Source organism: Elephas maximus, chromosome 24 (assembly GCF_024166365.1).
Source record: "Elephas maximus indicus isolate mEleMax1 chromosome 24, mEleMax1 primary haplotype, whole genome shotgun sequence".
Taxonomy (NCBI): Eukaryota; Metazoa; Chordata; class Mammalia; order Proboscidea; family Elephantidae; genus Elephas; species Elephas maximus.
In genome coordinates, this window is record NC_064842.1 from 32123660 (window position 1) to 32151585 (window position 27926).

The 27926-nt window shown below is 38.9% G+C and overlaps 1 protein-coding gene across 10 annotated transcripts in view; it reads left to right on the forward strand.

Moving 5' to 3' along the window:
• Positions 1–27926, forward strand: part of SIPA1L2 (signal induced proliferation associated 1 like 2) — a 254858-nt gene that overhangs the window by 141767 nt on the left and 85165 nt on the right. For all 10 annotated transcript variants that reach the window (XM_049867910.1, XM_049867906.1, XM_049867905.1 and 7 more), the window contains 4 exons: positions 14046–14179; positions 16434–16622; positions 22248–22422; positions 26983–27086. In XM_049867910.1, the coding sequence (XP_049723867.1) occupies positions 14046–14179; positions 16434–16622; positions 22248–22422; positions 26983–27086 (602 nt within the window). The remainder of the gene's footprint in view (positions 1–14045; positions 14180–16433; positions 16623–22247; positions 22423–26982; positions 27087–27926) is intronic.

A 27926-nucleotide genomic window follows, 5' to 3' on the forward strand; every position in this document is an offset into this window, starting at 1 on the left:
ATAGTTCAGTCCCTGCCTCATAAGTCTAATTTGAAGTTGGCAAGATGGTTCACTAGAGATAAACGGAGACATTTTACAATGATAAATTGCGTAGCACAAAATAACATAGCTTCAAAATATATAAAGCAAAAAATGATAAAAAGAGAAATAATCAAATCTACAGTCATACTTGGAGGTTTTAATATCTCTTTCAGCACTGGATGGAATAAGCAGAGAAACAAACAGTAAGGATGGAAGAGTTGAACATGATTAACAAATGGCCTAATTGACTTTTTTTTTTTTTTTTATTGTGCTTTAAGTGAAAGTTTACAAATCAACTCAGTCTCTCATACAAAAGTTTATATACACCTTGCTATGTACTCCTGGTTCTCTCCTCCTAATGAAACAGCACACTCCTTCCCTCCTCTCTCTATTTTTGTGCACATTTGACCACCTTCTGATCCCCTCTACCCTCTCGTCTCCTCTCCAGACAGAAGCTACCCACATAGTCTCATAATCTACTTGATCCTAGAAGCTCACTCTTCACCAGTATCATTTTCTATCCCATAAACCAAAAAAAACCCAGTGCTGCCGAGTCGATTCCAACTCATAGTGACCCTATAAGGCAGAGTAGAACTGCCCCATAGAGTTTCCAAGGAGCACCTGGCAGATTCAAACTGCTGACCCTTTGGTTAGCAGCCGTAGCACTTAACCACTATGCCACCAGGGTTTTCTTCTATCCCATAGTCCAGTCCAATCCCTGTCTGAAGAGTTGGCTTTGGAAATGGTTCCTGTAGGGACCTTCTAGTCTCAGTTAGACCATTGAGTCTGGCCTTTTTACGATAATTTGAGGTCTGCATCCCACTGCTCTCCTGCTCCCTCAGGGGTCCTCTGTGGTGTTCCCTGTCAGGGCAGTCATCAGTTGTAGCCAGGCACCATCTAGTTCTTCTGCTCTCAGGCTAATGTAGGCTCTGGTTCATGTGGCCCTTTCTGTCTCTTGGGCTCATAATTACCTTGCGCCTTTGGTGTTCTTCATTCTCCTTTGCTCCAGGTGGGTTGAGACCAATTGATGTACCTTAGATGGCTGCTTGCTAGCATCTAAGACCCCAGACGCCACTCTCCAAAGTGGGGTGCAGAATGTTTTCTTAATAGATTTTATTATGCCAATTGCCTTAGATGTTCCCTGAAATCATGGTCCTCAAACCCCCGCCCCTGCTACTCTGGCCTTCGAAGCATTCAGTTTATTCAAGAAACTGCTTTGCTTTTGATTTAGTCCAGATGTGCTGACCTCTCCTGTATTGTGTGTTGTCTTTCCCTTCGCCTAAAGTAGTTCTTATCTACTATCTAATTAGTGAAAACGCCTCCCCCTCTTCCCTCCCTCCCCACTCTCATAACCCTGAAAGAATAGTTTTTTCTCTGTTCTCTGTTCAAGTTCTTATAATAGTGGTCTTATACAATATTTGTCCTTTTGCATCTGACTAATTTCATTCAGCATAATGCCTTCCAGATTCCTCCATGTTATGAAATGTTTCACGGATTCATCGTTGTTCTTTATCGATGCATACTATTCCATTGTATGAATATACCATAATTTCTTTATCCATTCATCTGCTGATGGGCCCCTTGGTTGCTTGCATCTTTCTGCTATTATAAAAAAGCGCTGCAGTGAACATGGGTGTGCATGTATCTGTTCGTGTAAAGGCTCTTATTTTTCTAGAATGTATTCCAAGGAGTGGGATTTCTGTGTTGTGTGGTAGTTCTATTTCCAGTGTTTTAAGGAAACACTAAATTGATTTCCAAAGTGGTTGTACCATTTGTCATTCCCACCAGCTGTGTTTAAGTGTTCCAGTCTCTCCACAACCTCTCCAACATTTATTATTTTGTGCTTTTTGGATTAATGCCAGCCTTGTTGGAGTGAGGTGGAATCTCATTGTAGTTTTGATTTGCATTTATCTAATGGCTAATGATTGTGACCATTTCCTCATGTATCTGCTAGCTATCTGAATGTCTTCTTTAGTGAAGTGCCTATTCATATCCTCTGCCCATTTTTTAATTGGGTTATTTGTCTTTCTGCAGTTGAGTTTTTGCTGTATCATGTAGATTTTAGAGATCAGATACTGATCGGAAATGTCATAGCTAAAAACTTTTTCCTAATCTGTAGGTAATCTTTTTACTCTTTTGGTGAAGTCTTTGGATGAGCATAGCTGTTTAATTTTTAGGATTTCCCAGTTGTCTAGTTTCTCTTCTGCATTGTTACTGATGTTAGGAGCCATGTATTAGGGCTCCTAACATTGTCCCTATTTTTTCTTCCATGATCTTTATCATTTTAGATTTTATGTTTAGGTCTTTGATCCGTTTTGAGTTAGTTTTTGTGCATGGTGTGAGGTATGGGTCTTGTTTCATTTTTTGCAGATGGAAATCCAGTTATGCCAGCACCATTTGTTAAAAAGACTGTCTTTGCCCCATTTAACTGACTTTGGGCCTTTGTCAAATATCAGCTGCTCATATGTGGGTGGATTTATGTCTGGATTCTCAATTCTGTTCCATTGGTCTATGTGTCTCTGTTGTACCAGTACCAGGCTGTTTTGACTACTGTGGTGGTATAATAGGTTCTAAAATCAGACAGAGTGAGACCTCTCTGTTCTTCTTTTTCAGTAATGCTTTACTTATCCAGGGCCTCTTTACCTTCCATATGAAGTTGGTGATTTGTTTCTCCATCACATTAAAAAAAGTCGTTGGAATTTGGATCGGAAGTGCATTGTATATATAGATGGTTTTTGGTAGAACAGACATTTTTACAATGTTAAGTCTTCCTATCCATGAGCAGGGTATGTTTTTCCACTTATGTAGGTCTCTTTTGGTTTCTTGCAGTAGTGTCTTGTAGTTTTCTTTGTGTAGGTATTTCATGTCTCTGGTTAGATTTATTCCTAAGTATTTTATCTTCTTGGGGGCAACTGTAAATGGTATTGATTTGGTGATTTCCTCTTTGATGTTCTTTTTATTGATGTAGAGGAATCCAACTGATTTTTGTATGTTTATCCTGTATCGTGATACTCTGCTGAACTCTTCTATTAGTTTCAGTAGTTTTCTTGAGGATTTTTTATGGTTTTCTCTGTATAAGATCATGTCATCTGCAAATAGAGGTACTTTTACTTCCCTTGCCAATCTGGATGCTATTTATTTCTTTGTCTAGCCTAATTGCTCTGGCTAGGACCTCCAGCACAGAATAAGAGTGGTGATAAAGGGCATCCTTGTCTGATCCCCATTGTCAAGGGAAATGCTTTCAGATTCTCTCCATGTAGGATTATGTTGGCTGTTGGCTTTGTATAAATGCCCTTTATTATGTTGAGGAATTTTCCTTCTATTCCTATTTTGCTGAGAGTTTTTATCATGAATGAGTGTTGAACTTTGTCAGATGCCTTTTCTGCATCAATTGATAAGATCATGTGGTTTTTGTCTTTTGTTTTATTTATATGATGGATTATATTAATTGTTTTTCAAATGTTGAACCATGCCTCCATACCTGGTATGAATCCCACTTGGTCGTGGTGGATTATTTTTTTGATATGTTGTTGAATTCTGTTGGCTAGAGTTTTGTTGAGGATTTTTGCATCTAAGTTCATGAGGGATATAGGTCTATTTTTTTTTTTTTTTTTTATGTCTTTACCTGGTTTTGGTATGCTGGCTTCATAGAATGAGTTTGGGAGTATTCCATCCTTTTTAAGCTCTGAAATACCTTTAGTAGTAGTGGTATTAATTCTTCTTTGAAAGTTTGGTAGAACTCTGCGGTGAAGCCGTCTGGGCCAGGGATTTTTTTGTCAGGAGTTTTTTGATTACCTTTTCAATCTCTTCTTTTGTTATGAGTTTATTTAGTTGTTTTACCTCTGTTAGTGTTAGTTTAAGTAGGTAGTGTGTTTCTAGGAATTTGTCCATTTCTTCTAGGTTTTCAAATTTGTTAGAGTATAATTTTTCATAGTAATCTGATATTCTTTTAATTTCAGTTGAGTCTGTTGTGCTATCATCCATGTCATTTCTTATTTGGGTTATTTGCTTCCTCTCCTGTTTTTCTTTTGTCAGTTTGGCCAATGGTTTATGAATTTTGTTAATTTTTTCAGAGAACTAGCTTTTGCTCTTGTTAACTCTTTCAATTGTTTTCCTCCTTTCTATTTCATTTAATTCTGCTCTAATTCTTATTATTTGCTTCCTTCTGGTGCCTGAGGGTTTCTTCTCTTTCTCTTTGTTCAAGTTGTAGGGCTAATTCTTTGATTTTGGCCCTTCTTTTTGGATGTGTGCATTTATTGATATAAATTGGCCTCTGAGCACTGCTTTCGCTGTGTCCCAAAGATTCTGATGGAAAGTGTTTTCATTCTTACTGGATTCTATGAATTTCTTTATTCCATCCTTAATGTCTTCTATAACCCAGTCATTTTTGAGCAGGGTATTATTCGGTTCCCAAGTGTTTGATTTCTTTTCCTGATTTTTCTGTTATTGTTTCTATTTTTATAGCCTTATGGTCAGAGAAGATGCTTTGTAATATTTCAATGTTTTGGATTCTGCTAAGGCTTGCTTTATGACCTAATATGTGGTCTATTGTAGAGAATGTTCCATGTGCACTAGAAAAGAAAGTATGCTTGATTGCTGTTAGGTGGAGTGTTCTGTATATGTCTATGAGATCAAGTTGGTTGATTGTGGCATTTAGATCGTCCATGTCTTTATTGAGCTTCTTTCTGGATGTTCTGTCCCTCACCAAAAGTGGTGTGTTGAAGTCTCCTACTATAATTGTAGAGCTGTCTATCTTGCTTTTCAGTGCTGTTAGAGTTTGTTTTATGTATCTTGCAGCCCTGTCATTGGGTGCATAAATGTTTAATATGGTTATATCCTCCTGGTATATTTTCCCTTTAATCACTGTATACTGCCCTTACTTATCCTTTGTGGTGGATTTAACTTTGAAGTCTGTTTTGTCAGAAATTAATATTGCCACTCCTGCTCTTTTTTGATTGTTGTGTGCTTGATATGTTTTTTTACATCCTTTGAATTTTAGTTTGTGTGTTTGAGTCTAAGGTATGTCTCTTGTAGGCAGCATATAGACAGATCGTGTTTTTTAATCCATTCTGCCACTGTCTGTCTCTTTATTGATGCATTTATTCCATTTACATTTGGTGTAATTATGGATAGGTATTTTTTTTTTTTATGAGTTAAGTGCTGTCATTTTGATGTTTTTTTTTTTGTGTGTTGTTGACAGTTTCTTTTTCCTACTTAATTTTTTGTGCTGAGTAGATTATATGTTGTGCTTTTCTTATATTCGTTGTTGTTGATTTTTTTTCTGCTGAGTCTCTATTTTTTTCTAGTATTTTACTTTGATGTGTAGCATAGTTTATCTCCTTTGTGGTTAACTTGTTATTTACGCCTATTTTTCTAAATTTAAACCTAACTTATTTCTTTGTATCGCCTCGTCTTCTTCTCCATAGGAAAGATCTATGACTGCATTTCTTAGTCTCTCTTTATTGTTTTAACATTGTCTTCTTTTACATAATAACATCGCTGTTTCCCCCTTTTGACCATTTTTTTATCTTGATTTATTTTTGTGATTTCCCTGTCTTGGTTGACATCTGATTGCTTGTTCCAGTGTTCTAGTCTTGGGTTGATACCTGTTATTATTGATTTTCTAACCAAAGAACTCCCTTTAGGATTTCTTACAGTTTTTTTTTTTCTTTTCTTTTAATGAATTCCCTAAAGCTTGTGTTTATGTGGAAATGTCCTAATTTCACCTTCATATTTGAGAGACAGTATTGCTGGATATATGATTCTTGTTTGGCAACTTTTTTTTTCTGATACTTTGTATAAGTCATCCCTCTGCCTTCTTGCCTGCATGGTTTTTGCCCAGTAGTCCCAGCTTATTTTTATTGACTCTCCTTTGTGGGTGACCTGTCGTTTATCCCTAGCTGCTCTTAAAATTCTCTTTTTATCTTTGGTTTTGACAAGTTTGGTTATAATATGTCTTGGTGACTTTCTTTTAAGGTCTACCCTATGTGGAATTCAATGAGTATCTTGGATAGATATCTTCTCATCTTTCACGATAGCGGGGAAGTTTTCTGCCAACAAATCTTCAACAGTTCTCTCTGTATTTTCTGTTATCCCTCTGTGTTCTGGTACCCCAGTTCCTCATGGGTCATTTCTCTTGATAGAGTCCCACATGATTCCTAGGGTTTCCTCATTTTTTTAAATTCTTTTATCTGCTTTTTCTTCAGATATATTGGTGCCAAGTGCCTTACCTTCAGCCTCACCAATTGTGCCTTCCACTTGCTCAGTTCTTCTCCTCTGACTTTCTATTGAGTTGTCTAATTTTGTAATTTTATCATTAATCTTCTGAATTTCTGCTTGCTGTCTCTATGGATTCTTGCAGCTTTTTAAGTTTTTCATTATGTTCGTGAATAACCTTTTTAATTTCTTCAACTGGTTTATCTGTGTCTTCTTAGCTTGTCCTGCGTATTACCTGATCTCCTTCCTAATCTCATTCCTGATGTCTTGAAGGGTTCTGTATATTAATCTTTTGTATTCTGCATCCGGTAATTCCAGAAATGTACCTTCATCCAGAAGATCCCTTGATTCTTTGTTCTGAGAGCTTTTTCAAGTGATCATGTTTTGCTTCTTTGTGATTTGATAGTGACTGTTGTCTCTGAGACATCTGTAAGTTATTGTATTAGTTTATTTTATGTTTGCTTACTGTATCCTAGCTTCTTGCCTTGTTTTGGTTTGATAAGCCAAAATAGGTTGCTTGAATGAACTAGCTTGATTATTTTTGCCTTTGAAGCTCTGACGTCCTGTCACCCAATGGCTTGAGCTGTTATCAGGTATATCAACCTAGGAGTCCCTTTACTTGTCTTGTATGGATTCAGCTCACAGGTCCAGGTATCTGGTCATCAAGTGTGTGTGGTACAGGCTCTGTCCTACAGTCTGAGAGGGGTAGGGTTGATTGGTTTAGGTACCGGTATCTGATTGCAGCAGGGGGTCATGCTGTGAACAAGGCAGGGGGCTGACAACCTCCCATCAAGTGTCTGTGAGTAAAGCGTGTCTCTCTTCCCTAGAGTGTACAGGTGGGTGAGTTCTTCAGATGGACCATGGGCACCCTATGCTTTTGGTTGTAAGGACTGGGAGGTACCAGTTATCCTTGGACCTGTGTCACAGGTGGCTGGGTGACCTGAGTGGCACCACCAGTTCTTTGGCCCCTGATGTGGATAGGTGAGGACCCTGTTTAATAGGTAAAGTGGTGTCAAACATCAAACGCCCACCTCTCCACGGCACAGCTGAAACGGTTGCAGTCTGTCAACATGTGCCTGTTTCTTGTAATAAGCCCACACAGGTCCATCTAGCAGGGAAAGGTATCAAAGTCCACGTACTGTTTATACCTGTACAGGAGCTGCTTCTTTCCTGAGCTCTCCAGGTGAGTGGAACTGACAAATCATCTTTTCCCCCAGTTGTGAATTTATTCCTTCTCCAATGCCAGGAGAGTGACTCAGAGTGCTCAGCAGAGCCTATCTCAGGCCCAGGAAAATCAACAGCCACTGAAGCCAGCTTGGGGGAGGGGGGTGTGGTAAAATATACACTAGTGCTTAGCTTTTGCCAAGAGCACTGTTCATCTTTGGTTTCGAAGATGTGAGTAGGCTGTGTGGCTGACTGTTTCTCCCTGAGGAAACTGTGGCCAAACTGCTACCAGCCCACTGCAGCTGCTCCCAGGAACGGTGCCTGAGGGATCCTGGCTATTCATGTCTGGCAACTCCTCTCAGCTTCTGAACTGGCTGTCCCTCCCCGTGCTGCTCAGTACTTTTTCTCACTTTGCCTTTGATGTTCAGGGCTCCTAGCTTGTCATAAATATAATCATTTCACTTGTTTTTTCGGGTCTTTGGTGTAAGAGGGATCACTGGAAGCATCTGGCTACTCCGCCATCTTGTCCCTGGCTCCCTAATTGACGTATTTAAAATACAAAATACAAAGTAAAATGTACATACTTTTCAAATGCTCACAAAGCATTTATCAAAGTAGGCTACATGCTGGGCCATAAAAGCAAGTTTCAAGAAATTGCAAGGGAATGAAATCATTCATAGTACATTTTCTGACCAATGTGAAAATAATCTAGAAATCAGTAACAGAAAGTTAGCTGGAACAATCACTGAATGCTTGAAAAATAACATATGGTTCAGAGAAGAAGTCATAGTGGAAATTAAATATTTTCAACTGAACAATAGTGAAAATTATCCAACATATCATATCAAAACTTGTGGGAAGCAGCTCAAACCATGCTTAGATAAAAATGTGTAACTTTAAATACACACATTAGTTAAGGAAAAAGCTGAAAGTCAATGGTTGAAGTATCCAATTAAAAAACTAGAAAATTAATGACAAATATAAAGTAAAACAGAGGACATAATGAAGATAAGAGCAGAAAATAACAAAATAGAAAACCAGAGAGAGGGTCAACAGAGCCAAATGTTAGTTCTTAGAAATTAAAAAAAAAAAAAAATGATAAAATCGTGGAAAGACTAGTCAAAAAGAAAAGAAAGAAGGCACAGATTGCCCATATCAGGAATGAAGAAAGGAATACCACAGTACATCCTGCTTTCCCTGAAAAGATGAGGATGTTATAATAAATCTGGAAAATGGGCACATTCGGGGGGGGGAGGTGGAGGGAAGCAATTGACATGGGAGGAAATGGAAAATCTGATAGTTTTATATGTAATAAAGACATAGAATTTATTATGAAAACACTTCCTACCCAGATTCAGATGGCTTCACCAGCTCAAGAAGACTTCACCTGTAATTTCTTACAAACATTTAAAGAAAAAAGAAAACCAATCATAAACAGACTTTTCTGGAGACTGGAAAATGAGGGAACACCTTGCAGTTAATTTTATGAGTGCAGCATAACATTGCTACCAGTACCTGTTAGGAAAGGAACACTGCACACTAATATCTTTCAGAAATAGATACAAAAATCCTATATTGGAAAATTGTCCGTGTATGCGTATACATGTTTACATATATATGTATGTGTGTATGTACGTACATACCAAATTATTACGCAAATAACATGCATTCTGTGTTCATTTGCCAACCGCTTCCTGCCCCTATGAGGTATTTTCATAAGTGCTGTTACGCCAGTTTTTGGTTTTTTACATGTTGCTGTAAAATAGCATAGCATGTTTACATAGAATATCCAAAAGAATTTTAATCTATTTAATAAGTGGTCACTGGATACATGGTACAGAAATCAGTCATGCCTGTATACTAGAAACATACGATTAGAAATTGAAATTTTGAAAATTATACTGTTTACATTATTACCCTAAACCATCAAGTACCTAGGACTAAATCTAAAGAAAGATGTGCCTGACCACCACAGAAACCTACATTACCAAGAGGAAAGAAAAACCCAAATAAATAGAGGGGATGTATCATGGCTATGGATTGGAAAACTTAATATCATAAAATAGTTCAATAGGGTAGATGGGCTTTGTGTTATTTGTTTCGGCTGCATAAGCAGTGTTTTTCTTCTGGATTTTTGATTCTATACTGGGTACTTGTGGTGCTTCCATTGTACCCCTTATTTACTGCTGTCACAGAACTTAGAATGTGTGATTTTTGTGTGTTCACTGTATTATTCTCCCCACAAAATTATTTAAGTATGCACTAGGTCTTGTTCAATATTGTATCCCCAGTGTTTATCAGTTTCTAACACAGTTGAGGTATCTCTGGTGCACAATATTTGAGTGAATGAATTGAATTAAATATGTATGGTAGGTATAATAATGTCCTCCAAGGATATCTAGGTCTTAATCCCTGGAACCTGCGGATGTTACTTATGTGGCAAAAGGGATTTTGCAGATGTGATTAAGAATTTTGAGATGGGGCTCTTACCCTGGAGTGTCAGAGTGGGCCCCAAATGCAGTCACAAGTGTCCTTAAAAGATGGAGGCAGAAGGAGATTTGACACAGAAGATGGCGATGTGACCACCAAAACAAGAGGCTACTGGCTTTGAAGATGGAGACTGGGCTAGGAGCCAAGAAATCCGAGGAGTACAGTTGTAGAATTGGAAAAGACAAGGAAAGGATTCTTTCCCATTGAGCACCTTGATTTTGGCCCAGTGAAACTGATTTTGGACTTCTGACCTCCAGATCTATAAGAAAATAAGTGTGTGTTGTTTTAAGCCACCAAGTTTGTGGTAATTTGTTACAGCAGCAATAGGAGTCTAATATATGTTAGCTCTGATTGGCGCATAGAGTCTCATTTTTATATATATGCCAATAATCAAATTGTCCCTCTCACTGTGGGAAATTTCCTGCTGCATTTCTGGGGCCCAAGGCCTTTTACACTTTTCTGTCCCAGAATGAACTAAGCTGCCTCCTCACTTTTACTTTGATATTCCTGGCTGAGGTTTGATAAAAACCGTTACTATTAGACAGTTCCAGGGAACCCTAATTTAGTTCAGTAATTCAAGAACACTTTCTTAAGTACCTGTCATTTGTTAGGTGCTATAATAGTAGGCCTTGTGGATATAAAAGTCGGAAGGCTTAGCCTTATCTGGAGATGAGGGGACTATTTCCCATGGAAATGATGTTTGGATTGAGTCTTCAACGATGAGTAAGAATGTCAAGTGAAAAAAAGTGGACACCATGCCAGGCAGAGGGAAAAAAATGCATACACAGGTCTGGGGGCGTGAAATAGTAGTGTGTGTGTCAGGAACTGTGGCTACTCAGTATTCTGAGACATTTATAGGTTAGGGGATTTGTGCGAAAAGAGCCTGGAGAGAATTTTGAATGATATCATTGAGGGATTTAAATGAGAAGATATGTGGATGGATGGAAGGATATACAGATAGATGAGCAGATAAATACAGAGACAGAAAATCAGAAAGGACAGCCTTGGGCGAAGGATGAAATTCACAGGAGTGGCTGGAAGAGAAGATCTGGGAGACCTCTCACTATGAGAAGATGTCTCAGCAGTCAGGGAAGTAGAGTTCCACCAAGAAGTGAGTGGCTAACAGTGTTGGACACAGCAGATGCATGCTGTAAGACAGGACTAAAAGGTGGTTGTCGGATTTGGTCACAAGATGTCCTAGTGCTTTTGAGCAGAATAGTAGTGTAGAAGAAAGTTTGTAGTGTGTAAGGATTAGTAACCGAGAAAACAGGAATGAGAGATAGTGATTACTCAAGGAGTATGTATTCTCTTCCTTGATGTAGGCGTAAAACTTTGCTGGGGATAGTGAAATGGTCATGACTTGTACCTGTGCTGAAAGGCCCCATCTGTTTGTGAGAACCGACAGCCCTTCCTCCCTTTCACTTTTTCTCCAATTTTTTCGGTGAACCTCTATGTATAGTAAAATTCACCCTTTCTATTTAAGGATATAGTTCTGAGAGTGTTGACAAATGTATATAGTTGTGTAACCACCACCACCATCAGGAAATGGAACAGACCCACTACACCAGAAAATTCCCTTTGTAGTCAACCGGTTTCCCTACCTCCAGCCCTGGCAACCACTGATCCTATAGTTTTGCCTTTTCCAGAATGTTAAATAAATGCAACCATACGGTATGTAACCTTTTGATTCTGGTGTCTTCCACTTAGCAGAATGCATTTGAGATTAATCCATGTTGTTGCATCTATCAGTAGTTTGTTCCACGTTTATTTCTGAGTAGTATCCTGTTGAAGAGATGTACCCAGTTTACCCATTCCCAGTTGAAGGATGCTTGGGTTGTTTCTAGTTTTTGATGAATAAAGCCGCTGTAAACACCTGCATATAGGTTTTTGTGTAAACATGAGTTTTCAGTTCATCTGGTTAAATTTCTAGGCATGGAATTGCTGGGTCTTATAGTGTGTGTGTATATATATATTGAACTTTATAAGAAACTGCCAAATTCTTTTCAAAGGGACTGTACCATTTTGTGTTCTCACTAGCAGTGAATGAGAATTCCAGTTCCTCTGCATCTCTGTTAACTTTTTTCCCTCCTAATATCCTTTACAGTTTAGTTCCCTTTCAAACCTCTTACACTGCTGAAGCACCTGCTGACTTGTGACAGCAGTGCACATGGTCACGTGGTGAGTTGTCAGGTGTTAGAATTAGTGATTTGATTCATTTAACCTAGGACTCTCAACTTCACCATGAAAAGAATTTTCTTTTTTCTCTTTCTCCCTAAGACAGTATGAAGCTCTTTTGAGTCATGAGGGTCACTGATTAAAGAATCCAACATAGTGCCGGATAGTCACTAATGCCGATTTAAGGAAATAGTAAAATGATAGTGTCTTGAAGTAGGTAATTAACTTTTAGTCTCTGTTTTTATTGACTCTTTTTAACTGTGTTCCTAATTGGGTTGATTAAAGCCACAAATAACTACTGCTTCAGGATTGGCTTTCCCCAAACCCAGACCGTTTTTTGAACGCGTGTTTTATTTCACTGGTGGTATTTACATTTGTAACAGTCAATTTGGCCGTTATCAGTACATAATGTACCCAAGGAATGTGCTGTTGATTTAAAAAAAAAAAAAAGCTTACTTCCTTTGTGTAAATCCAAAACTGTGCTAAGTCAACCGTTCACCTTTCAGCCCCTAAAATCATTTACCTGCTCGTCTCGCCATGATCTCCTCTCACGAGAAATATCAGAGTTCATCTCCTTGGGTTGGAAGCAGTAAAGAAGCAGATTATTTGCCATTTCAAGATCTAGCTAGTATTCGTTAGTGCCTGTGAATAATGTTTGCTCGTAGTGGTACAGGTGCTGTTTTTGTTCATTGAACTCATCCTGTTTTCTACTCTCTGAATAACATTTCTTCTTCCTTCAAAAAAATTTTTTTTGTGTGTCAGAAAATATTAGCATAACAAAAACCTTTGGAATACCTGTAGGTTTTTTTCCCCAAAGTTATAAATGTTCAATATGTCTAGTTTCTTTTAAACTAAAACTTAAGAGTCAGTGAAGATTGACCAAGAAGGTGACATTCAGAAGTGATAAATGTAAAGTCTTCCATGCAGAGTGAGAAGATCGATAAGTAGAGACCTTGGAGAACTGACCCAGCAGCAGTTCATTAGGAAATAAATGAGTAACACCTGGGGCTTTGAGTTTACCATGTGCTTTGTGTGCATTATTGGTATGATGGGGCTGCTGAAAATGGGCAGATGCATTTTTAAGAAGCATTAATAAATGTTTGGGTAGTTGCTCCCTCTGTTTTCCATGGGCTGCATCACATCTTGAGTGTTTGTTAATTTGGGTCATTTCAGAGAACAAAACTTTAAAAATTTGGAAGTTGCAATAAAGCGTTTTTGACTGCTTTTAACAGAACTCACTAACAAGGAACCTTGATCAGCAACCCAAAGGGACTTTCTTACAAAGTAGCGAGCTTCCTATCAGTGAAGGAGTTCAAACTAGAATATTAGCTTCCTGAGTATGGGTTTTTTCTGTACTGTTTGCCCTGTGTCCCCACTGTTTAGGACAGTGCCTGGCACATAGTAGGCACATAATTGTTGAATGTATGCATGAAAGGGAGTCCTTGCATGGTGCAAAGAGTTAATGCACTCAACTGCTAACCGAAAAATTGGAGGCTCGAGTTCAACCAGAGGCACCTTGGAAGAAAGGCTCGGCAATCTGCTTCAGAAAGACCAGCTATTGAAGACACTGTGGAGCACAGCTCTACTCTGACATACATGGGGTTACCGTCATTTGGATCTGACTCAACAGCAGCTGGTTTTTTATGAGTGAAAGACTAGTGCTATCTCTTAGGAAGGGTATTCTCAAGAGGACCCCTATGTTAGATGGACAGGATGGCCACAAAGGTCTACTCCTACACTGAGACTTATATGAAGAAGGAAAAAAAAAAAAGATTAGCTGATAACATAGTAATCTAATTTATAGTATTAATAAATGTAATTTGATCTCAGCAACATAATAACTTTTTATGTGCTTTCTGTTGCTGAATTTTTCTTTCTGTTTCTTTGGAGGGTTGACTGATACACAAACCAAAAGGTATCCATCCTTGCTGTTTGTTCCTTTCTGTTTTTTTTTATTCAGTTGCTCTCTTCCATTACAGAGCACCAAAACTACTTTGGAATAGATGAAAACCTTGGCCCTGTGGCCATAAGCATCCGGAGAGAGAAGGTTGAAGATGCTAAGGAGAAAGAAGGGTCCCAGTTCAACTATCGTGTAGCTTTCAGGACCAGTGAGGTAATGGAACTGCTGTGCATTGTGACTGTCTGTGGGCCGAAGTCTGAAGATCAGTAAAAACTGTCCTCAGGCCACTTGGCTAGAAGACACCCCCTTTAGAACATCTTTCTTTTTATTGGGTGTTTTTTCTTCTGTTAATAGTTCCACCACCAATTGGTATAAATATTTATATATACAAATACCTCCATAACTAACCTTGAGGACATAAAACTACTGACTGTAAATACCAGTTTATATATAAATATCCCATTATAGCTATAATAACTGATAATTTTTAAATGCTTACCATAAACTCAGCATTGTTCTAAGTACTCTACGTGTATTTCCTTATATTTCCCCTTTTTTACGTGAGGTAGCTGGCATAGACAGGGGCTTAGGCACATAACTTACCTAAGGTCTCATAACTCATGAGTGGTGGAGCTAGGATTTGAACCTTAGCAGTCTGCTACCAGAGCCAGGCTCCTCAAACCCTAGAGAAGGGCCCTGCGATGACCCCCACTCTCTGCCTGCACAGGATACGATGTCACAGTTTCCAGGGGACATATATAGTTTACCTTCAGTATACCTTCACTACTATTGGCTTTGGTTTGCTTTAGACGTGGCATTGAGTTAATTTTTTAAATTTTAACTAACATTAAAGAATGCATGTAACATTTATGGTAATTGAAAGAGGGTAACAGTATAAAAATTAAGACACTTGCTGTGGATGTTAAATGGTAATAATTTAGACTGCCATTTTCCAGGAACATAGTACAAAATGATAAAAATGGAAGATATGCAGGCTAAGCCAGGGAGGACAAGCGTAAACTGTGCAGTCCATGCCAGACAGAGCTTAAAGATGACTCTAAAATCTAACACAGAAAATCAGATAGCCTGCAGTAGGGTGGTTGTTTGAATACTGTTTTTTTACTAGCATGGTACCCGTACCTACTCCCCCTTCATTACATTGAGGGCCCAGGTTAATTCCTTGCTTGTCTGTCTTTGAGTAATAAGTGAGTTTGTTATAGAAATGATAGAGTACAGAGCTAAATAGGTAGAGGTGCTATTATGTAAGGAATTGGATCTGCTCTGCGCTTTAGGTCTTATTCTCTTAACCCATTTTAGTTAGAAGACCATCCCTGGGTGGTGCAAATAGTTAATGCTCTTGGCTACTAAACGAAAGATTGGTGGTTCAAGTCCATCCACAGGTGCCTCAGAAGACAGAATTGGCAGGCTGCATCAAAGAAATCTGGCATGGAAAACACTATGAAATATGGTTCTACTCTGACATCAGGGGGTCGCCATGAGTCAGAGCTGACTCGTCAGCAAGTGGTTGGTTAAATTTGGCCAGTATTCAGGATATGTATTTTGGAGGACTGCTTCTAGGCCATACTGATAGAGGAAAGAGCCTTTCTCTAGTTCTGTGCAGTCCACATGAGTATGTGGACTGCTGTGCATTTTACCTAGAACTTAGGCCTTCCGGCAGTCCAGGCTCTATGCTGGATATGTAAAATAAAGCCCTCTCTTGAAGTCACATAACTTAATGTCATTTTACAGACATGTGCTGTCCACTTCAGTAGCCACTAGCCACATGAGCCTATTTAAGTTTAAAGTAATTGAAATTAAATTAATTTAAAAATTCAGTTTCTCATGTTGTTGTCGAGTGCATTGTTTCAGTTGCTCACTGTTAGGTCTGCAGCATGTGTTGAGAGTAGTGATCCCATGCTTTTGTGGCATATTTAAGGGCATGCAGCATATCACAAGCAAAGCTCAGTGGAGGTCTTCTCAGCCCTGAACCAACCTGCCCAGGGCACCCCTGTCCAAGATACCAGTGGGTACCCCTGTTCAGCCTGAGGAATCATCAGCAATGGATAATAGAAAAGAAAAAAGGGAGTACGAGAAAAGAAGATCTAGAGAAATGGGGGAAACAGGAAAAATAAGGAAGGATGGAAGAAAAACAAGTGTCCTTCTCAATATAATTCACACATGGGAAACAGAGAATTGTAGAAATGTCTTTATTTTGCATAGCAGCGTTGTGTCATCCTTCACCTTATTCTTTAAGCACACATCTCATTATCTCAATCCAGCCTGACTCCCCCCTGATCCTTGTATATTTTTGTTGTTTAAAGACTATATGAGTGTTGGTTTTGCTTCCTCAGATTGAGTACTTTAGCCTCCTTTGTCTGCTCTTCTTTTTGTAAGACAACTAACAAATTATACTTCAGGTAGGTAATCAGGAATAACGGGTAACTGAAGCCTTTACTCCCCTCTGCAGCTTACAACACTGAGAGGAGCAATTTTAGAAGATGCTGTACCCTCCACTGCTAGGCATGGTACCGCACGAGGACTACCTCTGAAAGAAGTTCTGGAGTATGTCATTCCAGAGCTGAGCATTCAGTGCCTGAGACAGGCTTTGAACTCACCCAAGGTCTCAGAGCAACTACTCAAGCTTGATGAACAAGGGGTATGTATAAGATGAGTTTCGGCATGAGTTTTGTCCGTGTGTCTAAAGGTTTGGAAATTTCCCCTTCCATCTTTCTTTTAAAACCATTTATTTTTTAATGCCACAGAGCATTTTCTCCCTAGTTTTTCCCGAATATGCATTTACCCTAGTTAAGAAATATGATGTCCTGTATAATAACAGCTTCTGCTGAGTTGTGACTTTTATTGTTTTTTACCAAGGTTTCGGTATGTTCCAGCTAGCAAGAACACATTTGACTGCATAATTATTAAAGGTAGATAAGTATCTCTTTCCAGGGTTTAAAAAAACTCAAACTGGCCCTTTCCCTGAACAAACATTTATTCTTATCTACTGTGTGCAAGGTATACTAACAGATGGATATGAACAGCATGCAGTAGGAAGACTAAAGATGGCGAAGACCTAGCCCACAGGGGCAATAAAACCGAGAGCACAAAAGACTCTATAAGGGAGTGTGGTAATAGATCTTGGAGAGGTGTACATACAGTGAGTGCATTGGGAAAACAAGAAAGAATATCTAGCTGGGTAAATGTCTTGAAGGATGTGGTATTTTAACTGGCCTTTTAGGCTTGGGTAGGATTTCGAGAGGGAGATATGACTGGGGTGGTGGCCCAGAAGATGGAAAGAAGTCTTCTAAGTTTTATGTGCAAGATAACTTGTAGAAAAACTGACAAGTAGGTGCCCAAGTGTGTGCCATTTATTTTAAATGAATACACATGTAAGAAACAGACCATGGATAAGGAATATTATCAGAATTTCCCAAAGAAAATTCTTTTGCATGTTTTAGAGGGAATATGAGCAATTTTTTGGTTGACCCAGTAATACTGATTGTGATGAAATAGACTGATACTTCAGATGCCTGGGATTTTAAAAGTGATGAACTTGGAATTGAACTAACAAGCTCATACTGCATTATAAGCAAGCAGCTGGCACTTTAACACTAAAAATGCATAAACCTGAGATCTGTAAGCCTCAAGAGTTAAGGGCCTGACACATCAGAAACAACAACCAAACCAAACTAAAACTAAATGTGAGCAGTTGACTTTTAAAACCATATTATACCCAGATAATAGGTTTTCCAGTATCAGGACAGGTAAAGTATGTGGAGTGTACAAAATATCCACAGAACAGTTGACGTAAACGTGTTATTGTGGGGAGAGAGGGAGTATGTCTGGGCTGGTCCAGATACTGAAAGTTCAAGTACATTTAAAGGGATGAACAGCATCCATTATGATGCGCAAGGACGGTTGGTGAGAAAAACTTGCCACCCACGTCATAAGTTCCTTGTCCCTTTATGTTGCTAGTGCATTTTTGTTCTTCATTTAAAATAAATCACTGAACTGCACAGCAGGAGTCAGGTTGATTTTCTTGCCTGGAGGGTGGCATGTGTGGCCCCCTAAGGCTGCTATGGGAGAGTGTCATAAATGGTTCCATTTCCCCTCAGAGCTTGCAGTGTGGACGCTGCCATGCAAATGAGGATTCTCTGGCAGAGCAGTAAAGGAGAAACCTTAGCCCAGCTAGAGCTGACTGCTAAGGAAGTATCTGGGATGTCTACAGCAGAGCAGTCCCAAAGCTGTGCCAGAAATTTTTAAAAATCAAGCACTTTAAGTACTTTTAAGGAACACTGAATTAATTTTAAAAACTGAGTTGTACTTTTAAGCAGTCCAATGCATTTTATTGTCCTGGATGTATTTCTTCTGCTTTTTATTTGGAGGCTACATTTGTTCCATTTTGATCAGTAAGACTTGACTCTCTCCATGCTGTTTAAGCTTAACCACAGTATGTTGTCTTAACTTCCCGTAACTCTAAATTGATAGCAGATTCCCATATTACATGAAGAAAAGATAGTTTATATCAAAAATTATTTTTATCTCTGAAAATGTTTTTATTTTATAACATCCCAATTTCTCAAGTCGCCACTAACCTTTTGGGAGTTGCAACTAACCTGTGGTTAAGAGTTTATGCCAGATAATGCTGTTTTTTTGTTGTTGTTGTTTATTTTTAGTTTTGTTTTTTTCCCCCTAAAAGTAAATGTCCAGTAGGAATGGGCTAATTTTCTGTTACTGGTCCAAGAGTTTTCTAATCTTGAAAAGTTACTTAAAACATAACCCAAAGTGTAACTGCCAGTTACCTACATCGTCAGTTTCTGCTTTCTTGCAGTTAGCAGCCAAGTGCTTAACCATTTCATCACCAGGGCTCCTTCGGCCTAAGGCTTAAAAAAAAGAGGGGTTAAAAAACAAAATCTTGGTCTCAGAGAATTGGGTGTTTTAGTACATGAAGTGGTGGAGTCTCTAATTTGCTTTGTATTGTGATCAAGCTGAAAATATTTTCCAAACTTTTTAATGTGCAGCAGAAGTAGTTGTGCCTTGGTACTGTGTTTAGATTGTTTTCACAAGGTTTACTGTGAAAGAGATTCAGGGAAATAGAGCTCTTCACTAAGTATTTTTATTATATTATTATATTTAGTGGACAAATAACTATTTATAATTAGCAAGTCATGATGTTTTATTCTAAGTCATTGGAGATATTTGTGTACCCTAAATTCCAAGCCTTGGTATTTTCAGTCGCCTTATATTCATTCAAAAATTGGATAGTGAATAAGGAAGACTGAAGGACTGATGCCTTTGAATCATGATGTTTCTATATATTTGAACTTCGGTGTTGGCGAAGAATATTGACTCTGCCATGGACTGCCAGAAGAATGGACAAGTCTGTCTTGGAAGAAGTACAGCCAGAATGCTCCTTAGAAGTGAGGACAATGAGACTTCGTCTCGTATACTTTGGACAGGTTATCAGGAGGGACCAGTCCCTGGAGAAGGATATCATGCTTGGCAAAGTAGAGGGTCAGCAAAAAAGAGGAAGGCCCTCAATGAGATGGATTGACACAGTGGCTGCAACACTGGACTCAAACATAGCAACAATCGTGAGGGTGGCACAGGACCAGGCAGTGTTTTGTTCTGTTGTACATAGAGTCACTGTGAGTTAGAACCAACTTGATGGCACCTAAAAACAACAGCAAGTTCCATTTTGTGGGCTACTCATCTGGCAGATTTATCAAAAGAGGAATGGTGCATACAAGGCATTTTCACAGGAGCTGGAGCTCTGGCCCACAGGCCTCTGGGCAGCTGCCCACCGAGGGCTTTGAAATCTGATTTAGCCACATCTCCTGATCCCCATGAGCCAGAAGCTTCTTGGTTGAAAACTCAAATCGTGTTCCCAGGTAGAATCTAAACACAGGCTGGCTTGTTTGATAGCTGGGAAGACGGGTGTGAAGCTGACAGGAGGCAGGTTACAGAGGGCACAGTAAGCAGAGGAGTATCCAGTCATTTGGCCTCTCCCTGAATGCAAGTCCATAAGAAATATCAAGGCCACAAGACTTGAAACAGAGAAATTGTTCTCATAGAGGGGGACTTTACTTAACCAGCATGGGGCCACACTGTGCCCCAGACCACTCCACTGTAGGCTTCCTCCCCCAAGAGGTGGATGTGAGAACAAAAGGGGGTAACCTACTAAGATCTGAGGGCAGCCTGGTAGAAGCTCAGATGTGGCCTGAAGAGCAGACTCACCTCAGGCCCAAGGGACATTGGAGGCATCCAGATGGTGGTGGTGAATGGTGCTGACAGGGCTGTGAGATGACCCACAGAGCAGAGAGGAGGACTGACAAAGGGACAGCACCATCTGGGCGGACAGGCTCCACGAGCGAGGATGACTGTGTGGCACAGGGTATAGTTCTGGCTTTAGAAACAGTGGATAGTAGGGTGCGCAGGCGTTTGGGTCAGTGGACATTTGAGTTACATGTGCCAGTCCTAATCATTCTGCAGTATTTTTTGTGAACTCTCATTAAGCCAAATAATTGGAGAGAGAGCTGAAGCCCTCTTCAGAGAGTGGAAGAGAAGTCAGACTTTCACTCTATCAAGCATGTGAAGCATTCGTTGTGAGGGCTTATTATCATGTTAGTACAGGTTCCAGCCATCATTAAGGCCTTCAGCATCCATGGTAATGATCACCAATCATAGGTGTTTCTTGAATGTACCTTAGGATCCTGAAATGTCTTCTGAACCACTGAGGATTAATTACTGTTTGTGGCCGTATTAGACATTTGTATCATATTTAACATTTTTTGAAGATGAGGGTCTGTTTGCAGTAAGTATAGTATCTCCTTTATTTGGATAACTCAGTTGATCAGACATATTTTTTTCCTCTGGATAAGTGGAAGTCTTCTCTTGGCCCTATTAGTTCAATAAAAACTCATGATGCTTACACACTGCGTCTCATGTCCTCACTCCCAGGGTATGGATCATTCCCTTCCCTGTGTGATGGAGGAGTTGTGGCTCTCCCAGGAGCCCAAGGCTGTGCCCTTCATCCCCTCCCCATTATCCACTAGTACATGCAGCGGATTCACTCAAGTTGAAAGCAGGTGATGTTTTCTTGTGTGTTCTCCAGCAGCAACTTAGTCAGGATTGGAATGCATTCAGAGTAGAGTGGTGATTGACTGTCCGTGCTCCCCTCTAAGTGTATCCTGACATGCAGTGAAATGTCTCCTCAGCCTGCCTAGACTACCCAAGCAGGGGTCTCCTTGCCTCTCTCACGTCGCGTGTTGTCATTAGGTGACATGGATGAGCCCGCCTTTATCACTCTCCCGCTCAAGGGCAATGAGTATTATTTTGCCTTGTTTTACTGATATAGTCTACTATCAATTTTGATTAAGGCCCTATTTTACAGCTTGATACTAAAAGTAAACAGTGTTATGGATTGATGTCTTTTGGGAATCGGCGACGTTTGCTAATCTGTCAGTCTTTGAGGCTCAGACTGCCAGTAGTAAGATGAAGAGTGCTGATTTCGTGAGTGAGAAGCAGTTCCTCTTTGATGAAAATAGGGAAGCTGTGAGAATGGATCATGGTCCGGTTTCTCCCCAGCCTCAGGGGAGATAGAATCACAACAGGAACTTTTCAATTACTATGAAAATTCTGTAGGGTATATTGTATATTTAGTAGATGTTTTCTTTTCAAACAGTGAAAAATGTAAGAAATGCTTGTAATTGTACAGCCAAAGTTACTTTTATAAAAACAAAACATTATTTATGCACATATATCACAATTTCTGTTGAGACTCTTTCCTTACTAGACTGTAATTTGATATATTTTTTTTCCTAAAAGTGTCATGTATTACTGTATATGTTCACATAAAAAGCATTAGAAACCAGAAAAACAAAACTTTTAAAAGTTTGCAGCCTTTACTTCTGACTTGGTAGATAATGCTACTTATTGCATGGAGTATAAGGCTCATTATTTCCACATTTGGGCTTTTAAGTAGCTGCTTCAACCTGACTGCCTGTCCTTTTGGAAACCCGGCTAATCCCATGTGGCCAGGGCCATATATTATATTTCCTAGAGTTCCTGACATTTCTCCAGCCGTACTTCGGGTTTCTGGTTTTATTACGTATTTTCTAGCATCAGATACAGTGATAGTCACTGTTCTGCTCATTCGCTTGTGGAAATTGTTCTGGCATACATTCCTAGAACTAATGCTAAGCTTCTGTAGTTTGATTTTACTTGAAGTTAGCCTGTCTGGTACTCTTTGCCAAGTAATTGCATTTCTCCCCCATTTCAGCTGAGCTTTCAGCACAAGATCGGGATCCTTTATTGCAAAGCAGGCCAGAGCACAGAGGAAGAGATGTATAACAATGAGACGGCGGGACCAGCTTTTGAAGAATTCCTTGATCTTCTGGGCCAGAGAGTACGGCTGAAAGGATTCAGTAAATACCGAGCTCAGCTAGACAATAAAAGTAAGCTTCATATTTGTGTGTGTGTGCAAGTTTAATTCTCCAGAGGTAGGCAGACTGCATAAATCTAAGCTAGTGCTCGCATGCCCTCGTGTTCTTGACCCCAGAGCGGCCTAGCAAGCTCATTGGGGGTAGAGTTTAGATTTCCTCAGATGAGCAAAGAAAGCGCATTTCTCAAGAGATCTGTGCTTCACATCATAAGCTCAAAAGGTCGATTCTTTTTCCTTTGTAACACCAACAGAGAGGTTCCCTAGTGTTTCAGGAAGAATCTTTTAATATTTTCTTCTTTCTCTGGCCTCACCTCTTCTGTTATATCCTTGTTTCCAGTATACCAAGGACAAGCACCACATTCATTTCTAGGATGCAAAATATCCTTAATGCATTCATTCATGCCGTGTTATCAGGCTTATTATGTTTGTTTCAGGATTCAGGATGTTAACTGGGGAGTTGGAATAGTGATTAAAAGCGTCATATTTTTCGATGACATTAGTCAGGTTCCCCTGAGTGACGGGCCTATTTAAATCATGAGCTTTCTCTTTTATATCATCATCTACATAATCATGTGCCTTCTGATCCTCATAAATTCTTTATTTTTCTAATCTTTGTAGTGTTATTTAGTTGCTGTCAGCACCTAAAATACCAGGCAGGGTAATTTTGCTGGCTCTTCTAATGAAAGTGATGAACAGATAGACTCTGCATGTAGAGAGTCTTGGAGAGCCCCTAGTCCACTCAGCGTGAGGAAACTTGAGACTAGTGAAGTGAAAGTGTAGTGTCAAAGAGTCAGGGGGTGGCATGGCAGAGCCTGGGTGGGAAGGAGGACTGCCTGATGGCCACGTGGCTCTTTTCAGTCCACTCTTCTCTCTGCATCTCCAAGCCCTGCTCACAAAGTCCAGTTACTGTGGGCAGTCATTGGTACTACACGTCAATCAGGCTTGTGCTTTTTAAGGTAGTGATCCAGGTCATTTTGCGCCTGTCATGAGTTCTCAGCTTTTAGATGAGTTTTTGAAAGTTAGAATTATGGGGTTCCATAAGACATGAAGACAGTGTTAACTCATCCACGGGCCACAGTGCATCCTCCGCACTTGTCAGGGTTGAAACTTGACTAGTACGTTGAATCCATATTGCTTATGCCTCAGACACAAAGATTAGGAAATAATTCATGGCATGCAAGATATGAATATCTACATATTTTAATAAGATCGCTGAGGCCTTTTCCTATTTTTCTTGTCTCTCTTTTTTTTTTTTTCTTCAAATTCCCCTTATCTGACAACCACCATCCACCACTGGAGATGCAGATACACTGCCCTCAGGAGTGTCCTTCCTGGTTGAAAATCTCTGCTGCCATGTACTCCTGTTACTGATGAGCGGGTGTCGCCCCTCTTGAGTGGATTGAATTGAGAAAAAGGTTTAAGAACTCCTGATCTGTACATTCCATAAAACAGCAACATAGATAACCTAAATATTTTCCTACATATAAAATTTGACATCAGCTTTGAATTTTTATGACTTTGGAGGTATCATTGATACATTACAGATGTAGTACTAAGCACCTTAGCTCAAGGAGATGATAGCATAAGAGCTATTTTTTTGATATGTTGACTCTAGTAATAAATGTTCAAGTCATTTCTGTGTTACGTGCAAAGCATTTTGTTAGGCACTCTGAGAGACACAAAGAAGGCTGAGGCATAATCCCTTCAGCAAAGAAGAGATAATGGTTAAGAATTATGTTTCATAGAATGGTCACATAAAAATGTCTTCCTTGGACAAATAAAAATATTTCTCCTGAGTTTCGAAAAATCAAATTCTAGTTCAAATTAGTTGGTCAAATCTGGGCCTCAGTTTCCTCACAAGTAAAATTCAGGGCATTGGGCTAGATTATCTTGGACCCCTTCCAGCTCTAAAATGGGTTGCTTCATTCTTAAGTACAAAATGAAATGAGGTCAGAACAGAAGAGAGATGAGCTGCTAAGATGCTCCGCTAACCAGAGAAAAGTGTAGCCACCAGGCCTGGACAGCCCTCATTTGGTCTGGATACAAAGAGTGACAAAACTGGGCAACACCATGGTGGTCTTTATCTCTTTTTGAATAAAAATGTTTGCAGCAAACCCCTGAACAAGCTTGTCAGTGTACTTTCTCCATTACTGTGCTAATAATTGTGAAAAAAGCTTTCAGGATACTTAATTTCAGAAATTCCTTTTTTAATAATATTGTAGTAATAGACAAACTGACCACGTTCCCCAAAAATGTATTTTTCTTCTTTCGTTGCAATTTCCTGAGTCTGAAACCTGTTCACTAGACTATAAAAGTGTCTGTCAGCACTTCTCTTACTGGATTTTAACCGTCCAATGACATAGTGTCGAGGTGGGAGTAATTGAATACACCTGGGCTATTTCATCATTTGACCTTCAGTGTCGTCCATGACTTCAGTTCCTGACTGAAGAACTTTTATCTTTTCCTTGTAACTTACTTGTTTACTTCCAAAGAAATGTTCAGTGTCAAGGTTCTGAACCAAGAGAATCAACATGGAATATTACTTTCTAGGAAGTCATGTGGAACAAAATAAATATCCTGCTGTATTTAATGAATAACTAAAAGAGAAAATACCTTTGTGTTGGAAATAGTTGACATACAGATGTTAGATGAATACTGACCATCTGCAAATGGCTTTATCTGTATCGTTAATGTGAATACTTTAAGTACTCCCCATATTCATGAAAGTACCCTGTTTTTACAGAAATAATGTACGTGTTCTTATTTGTTTGCCAACCACACCCTCCCGAGTGGTATTTTTGTTGTAGGGTCACTATGAGTCGGAATTAACTCGACGGCACTAGGTTTGGTTTTTGGTCTGCTATGCCAATTTTTTTTACATGTTGCTGTAAAAAAAAAAAAAAAAAACTAGCATGGTGTAATTAGGAAGATACTTCCCAGTAGAAGGGAGTGGCTGCATTATTTGCATAAAAATAGAGTGCCTTATGTAGGTACCTCTTCAGAGTGTCCAAAAACTGTGTATGATATTTTTTCCTAGAGAATTTTCAGAACCCTGTCTGAATCAGACATAAATATTTGAAAGAAAGGCATACTATGGGATTCAGAAAGAAAATAATAAAGCCCCATGAAGTTTAATTTTTTTAATTTATAGAAAAAAAATTTTAATTTTTTAAGTTAAATAAAATTTAATCCAAATTACTCTGAATGAGTAATTTCAAACAAAATGAAATAAACTTTGTTTGAAATGATACTGAGCAACATTGTTTAAAAGATAAGCCTATGTAGAAATCAAAGACTGGGAAAAGCAATCTCTATTCTGTTTATGACTTATTTTCTGTATATCTTTTTTTTTTTTACCTATATCCAAAACAATTCAAAACTGTAGCCCAAAATCATTACTTAATATTTTACAGTTGCTTGCCGTGTTGGTTATTGTGTCCAAAACTGTAAATCTGAAGTAATCTCACTGATAATACAAATGGATTTTGAATTTGCAAAGAATCCTTCTGCTTTTCAAAAGACAAATAGGGTTCAGATGTCATAGTTTTTTTTAAAGCATATGTCAGTGCATAATGTACAGTAAAAGATCATATTCAGTCTCCATTTTCTCAGCTCATATATCATATTGCATTTTCTGTTTATAGGAGGAAAAAAATTACATCATTCAGTGAAAGAATTTTTTTTAAATAACCATCTTTATTTCCATTTCCATATAAAGTCAATTCAGTTTCATTTTATCGGGGTCCTGAAAAATCAAGTGCCCAAGAATAACTAAGAATTAACAGTAAACACACAAACTCACAAATAGATGGGGCAAGAATAACTACTGTTTAGTTCACACCCTCCAGTAATTGCACCCAGACCTGCACAGAGCCAAAACTCTAGCCTCTTTCCTCCTCTCCTCACCTATACTCCTCATAACAGGAGTACCTAGCCCATGGAGGGTCATCTGCATCAGTGCTGTGAAGGCGAGAACATAGGATAAATGAGCGAGTATAAAACCAGAGCAGATGGGAGAGAGCAGATAAAGAGAAGACTGAACACTTAGAGACAGTGTGTGATGAGAGAACAGGATGATCATTAGCAAGACGCTAGTTGGTTAGAGTTTTGTTTTTCAATTGAACTAGTTATTGTAATTGTTATCTAGTGCTACTTTAACAGAAATCACGAGTGGATGGCTTTAACAAACAGCAATTAATTTGCTCGAAGTTTAGGAGACTAGATGTTCAAATTCAGGGTGCTGGCTCTAGGGAACGGCTTTCTGTTGGCTCTGGAGGAAGGTCCTTGTCTTTTCTGAGCTTCTGTTCCTGGATAGTCTTCATGTGGCTTCCCATCTCTCTTCCCTCATCTCTGCTTCTCTCGCTTGCTTGTTTAATCTGTTTTATATCTCAAAAAATATTGACACAACCCATTCCTAAATGGGATTATAACCACAGGCTTAGAGGTTAGGATTTACAACACATGTTTTGGGGGGACATAATTCAATCCATAACAGTAATAATGACCTTCTAAGTGTAAAAGTTCAAATTTTGTGTTTGCCTGACTTCTTTTTGTTACTAACCTTTGTTTTTAGCTGACTCTACAGGAACGCACTCCCTCTATACCACGTACAAAGATTATGAACTCATGTTCCATGTGTCAACTATGTTGCCCTACATGCCCAACAATAGACAACAGGTACGTCTTCACCCAGCCTGCTCCTTCTACAAGTGAGTGCTAAATCTGAGGTCAGCCCATGGATGATATGAACAGATTCAGAATTTGCAAAGAATCATTGTATTTTTTTCCTTGAATGATATCGATAATCTTTGACTAGCCTATCATTGAAAGTATTTGGGCTTTAAAGAAAGTATTACTGCACAATTTTCATTGTACTTTTTTCTTATAAAACTGAAGAAACTTTTTCTCAGTCACCTTTATTGCTTGGTAGGCAAAACATAAAAGTAAATCAGTGTCAACTGTGTAGTTACAGAAAGGCTAGTTATGTAATCTAAACACAAACAATTTGTACAGAATATTATTTGTAATTGTTATAATTGGTGCTATTTTCAGCCATTCTTCCTCCTTCAGTTTTCATTGGATTTATTGTCCTTTTTAGAGGAAAAAAATAATAATTTCTTTGAATGCAGCTACTTGCTTAAAAATTAAGAGCCTTTAAAAACTTGAGTGATACAAACGACATCATAAAACAAATTACATAATAACTTCTGGTATAACTATAAAGTGAGTTGAGCAAGATTTTTGCACACTGGTCGTAGAATTACCGCTTTTTTTTTTTTTTCTTTTGTGCTAGGAATATTTGAAATGTCATGTCTACTCTGCCTGTGAGCTTGGTAGGACTCTGAGGATTGTTTGGGATAGAGAAGAATCTATGGGATAGAGACAGCTCCATTCCACATCTTATTTTAAATCTAGTAGGCCCTTAGAATGTTAGAGGTAAAGACTCTTTAGAGAACAGTAGCTGCCTCAGTTTCTGAAGGTTCATTTACAGAAAGGTTTGCAACTTACCCAGAATCT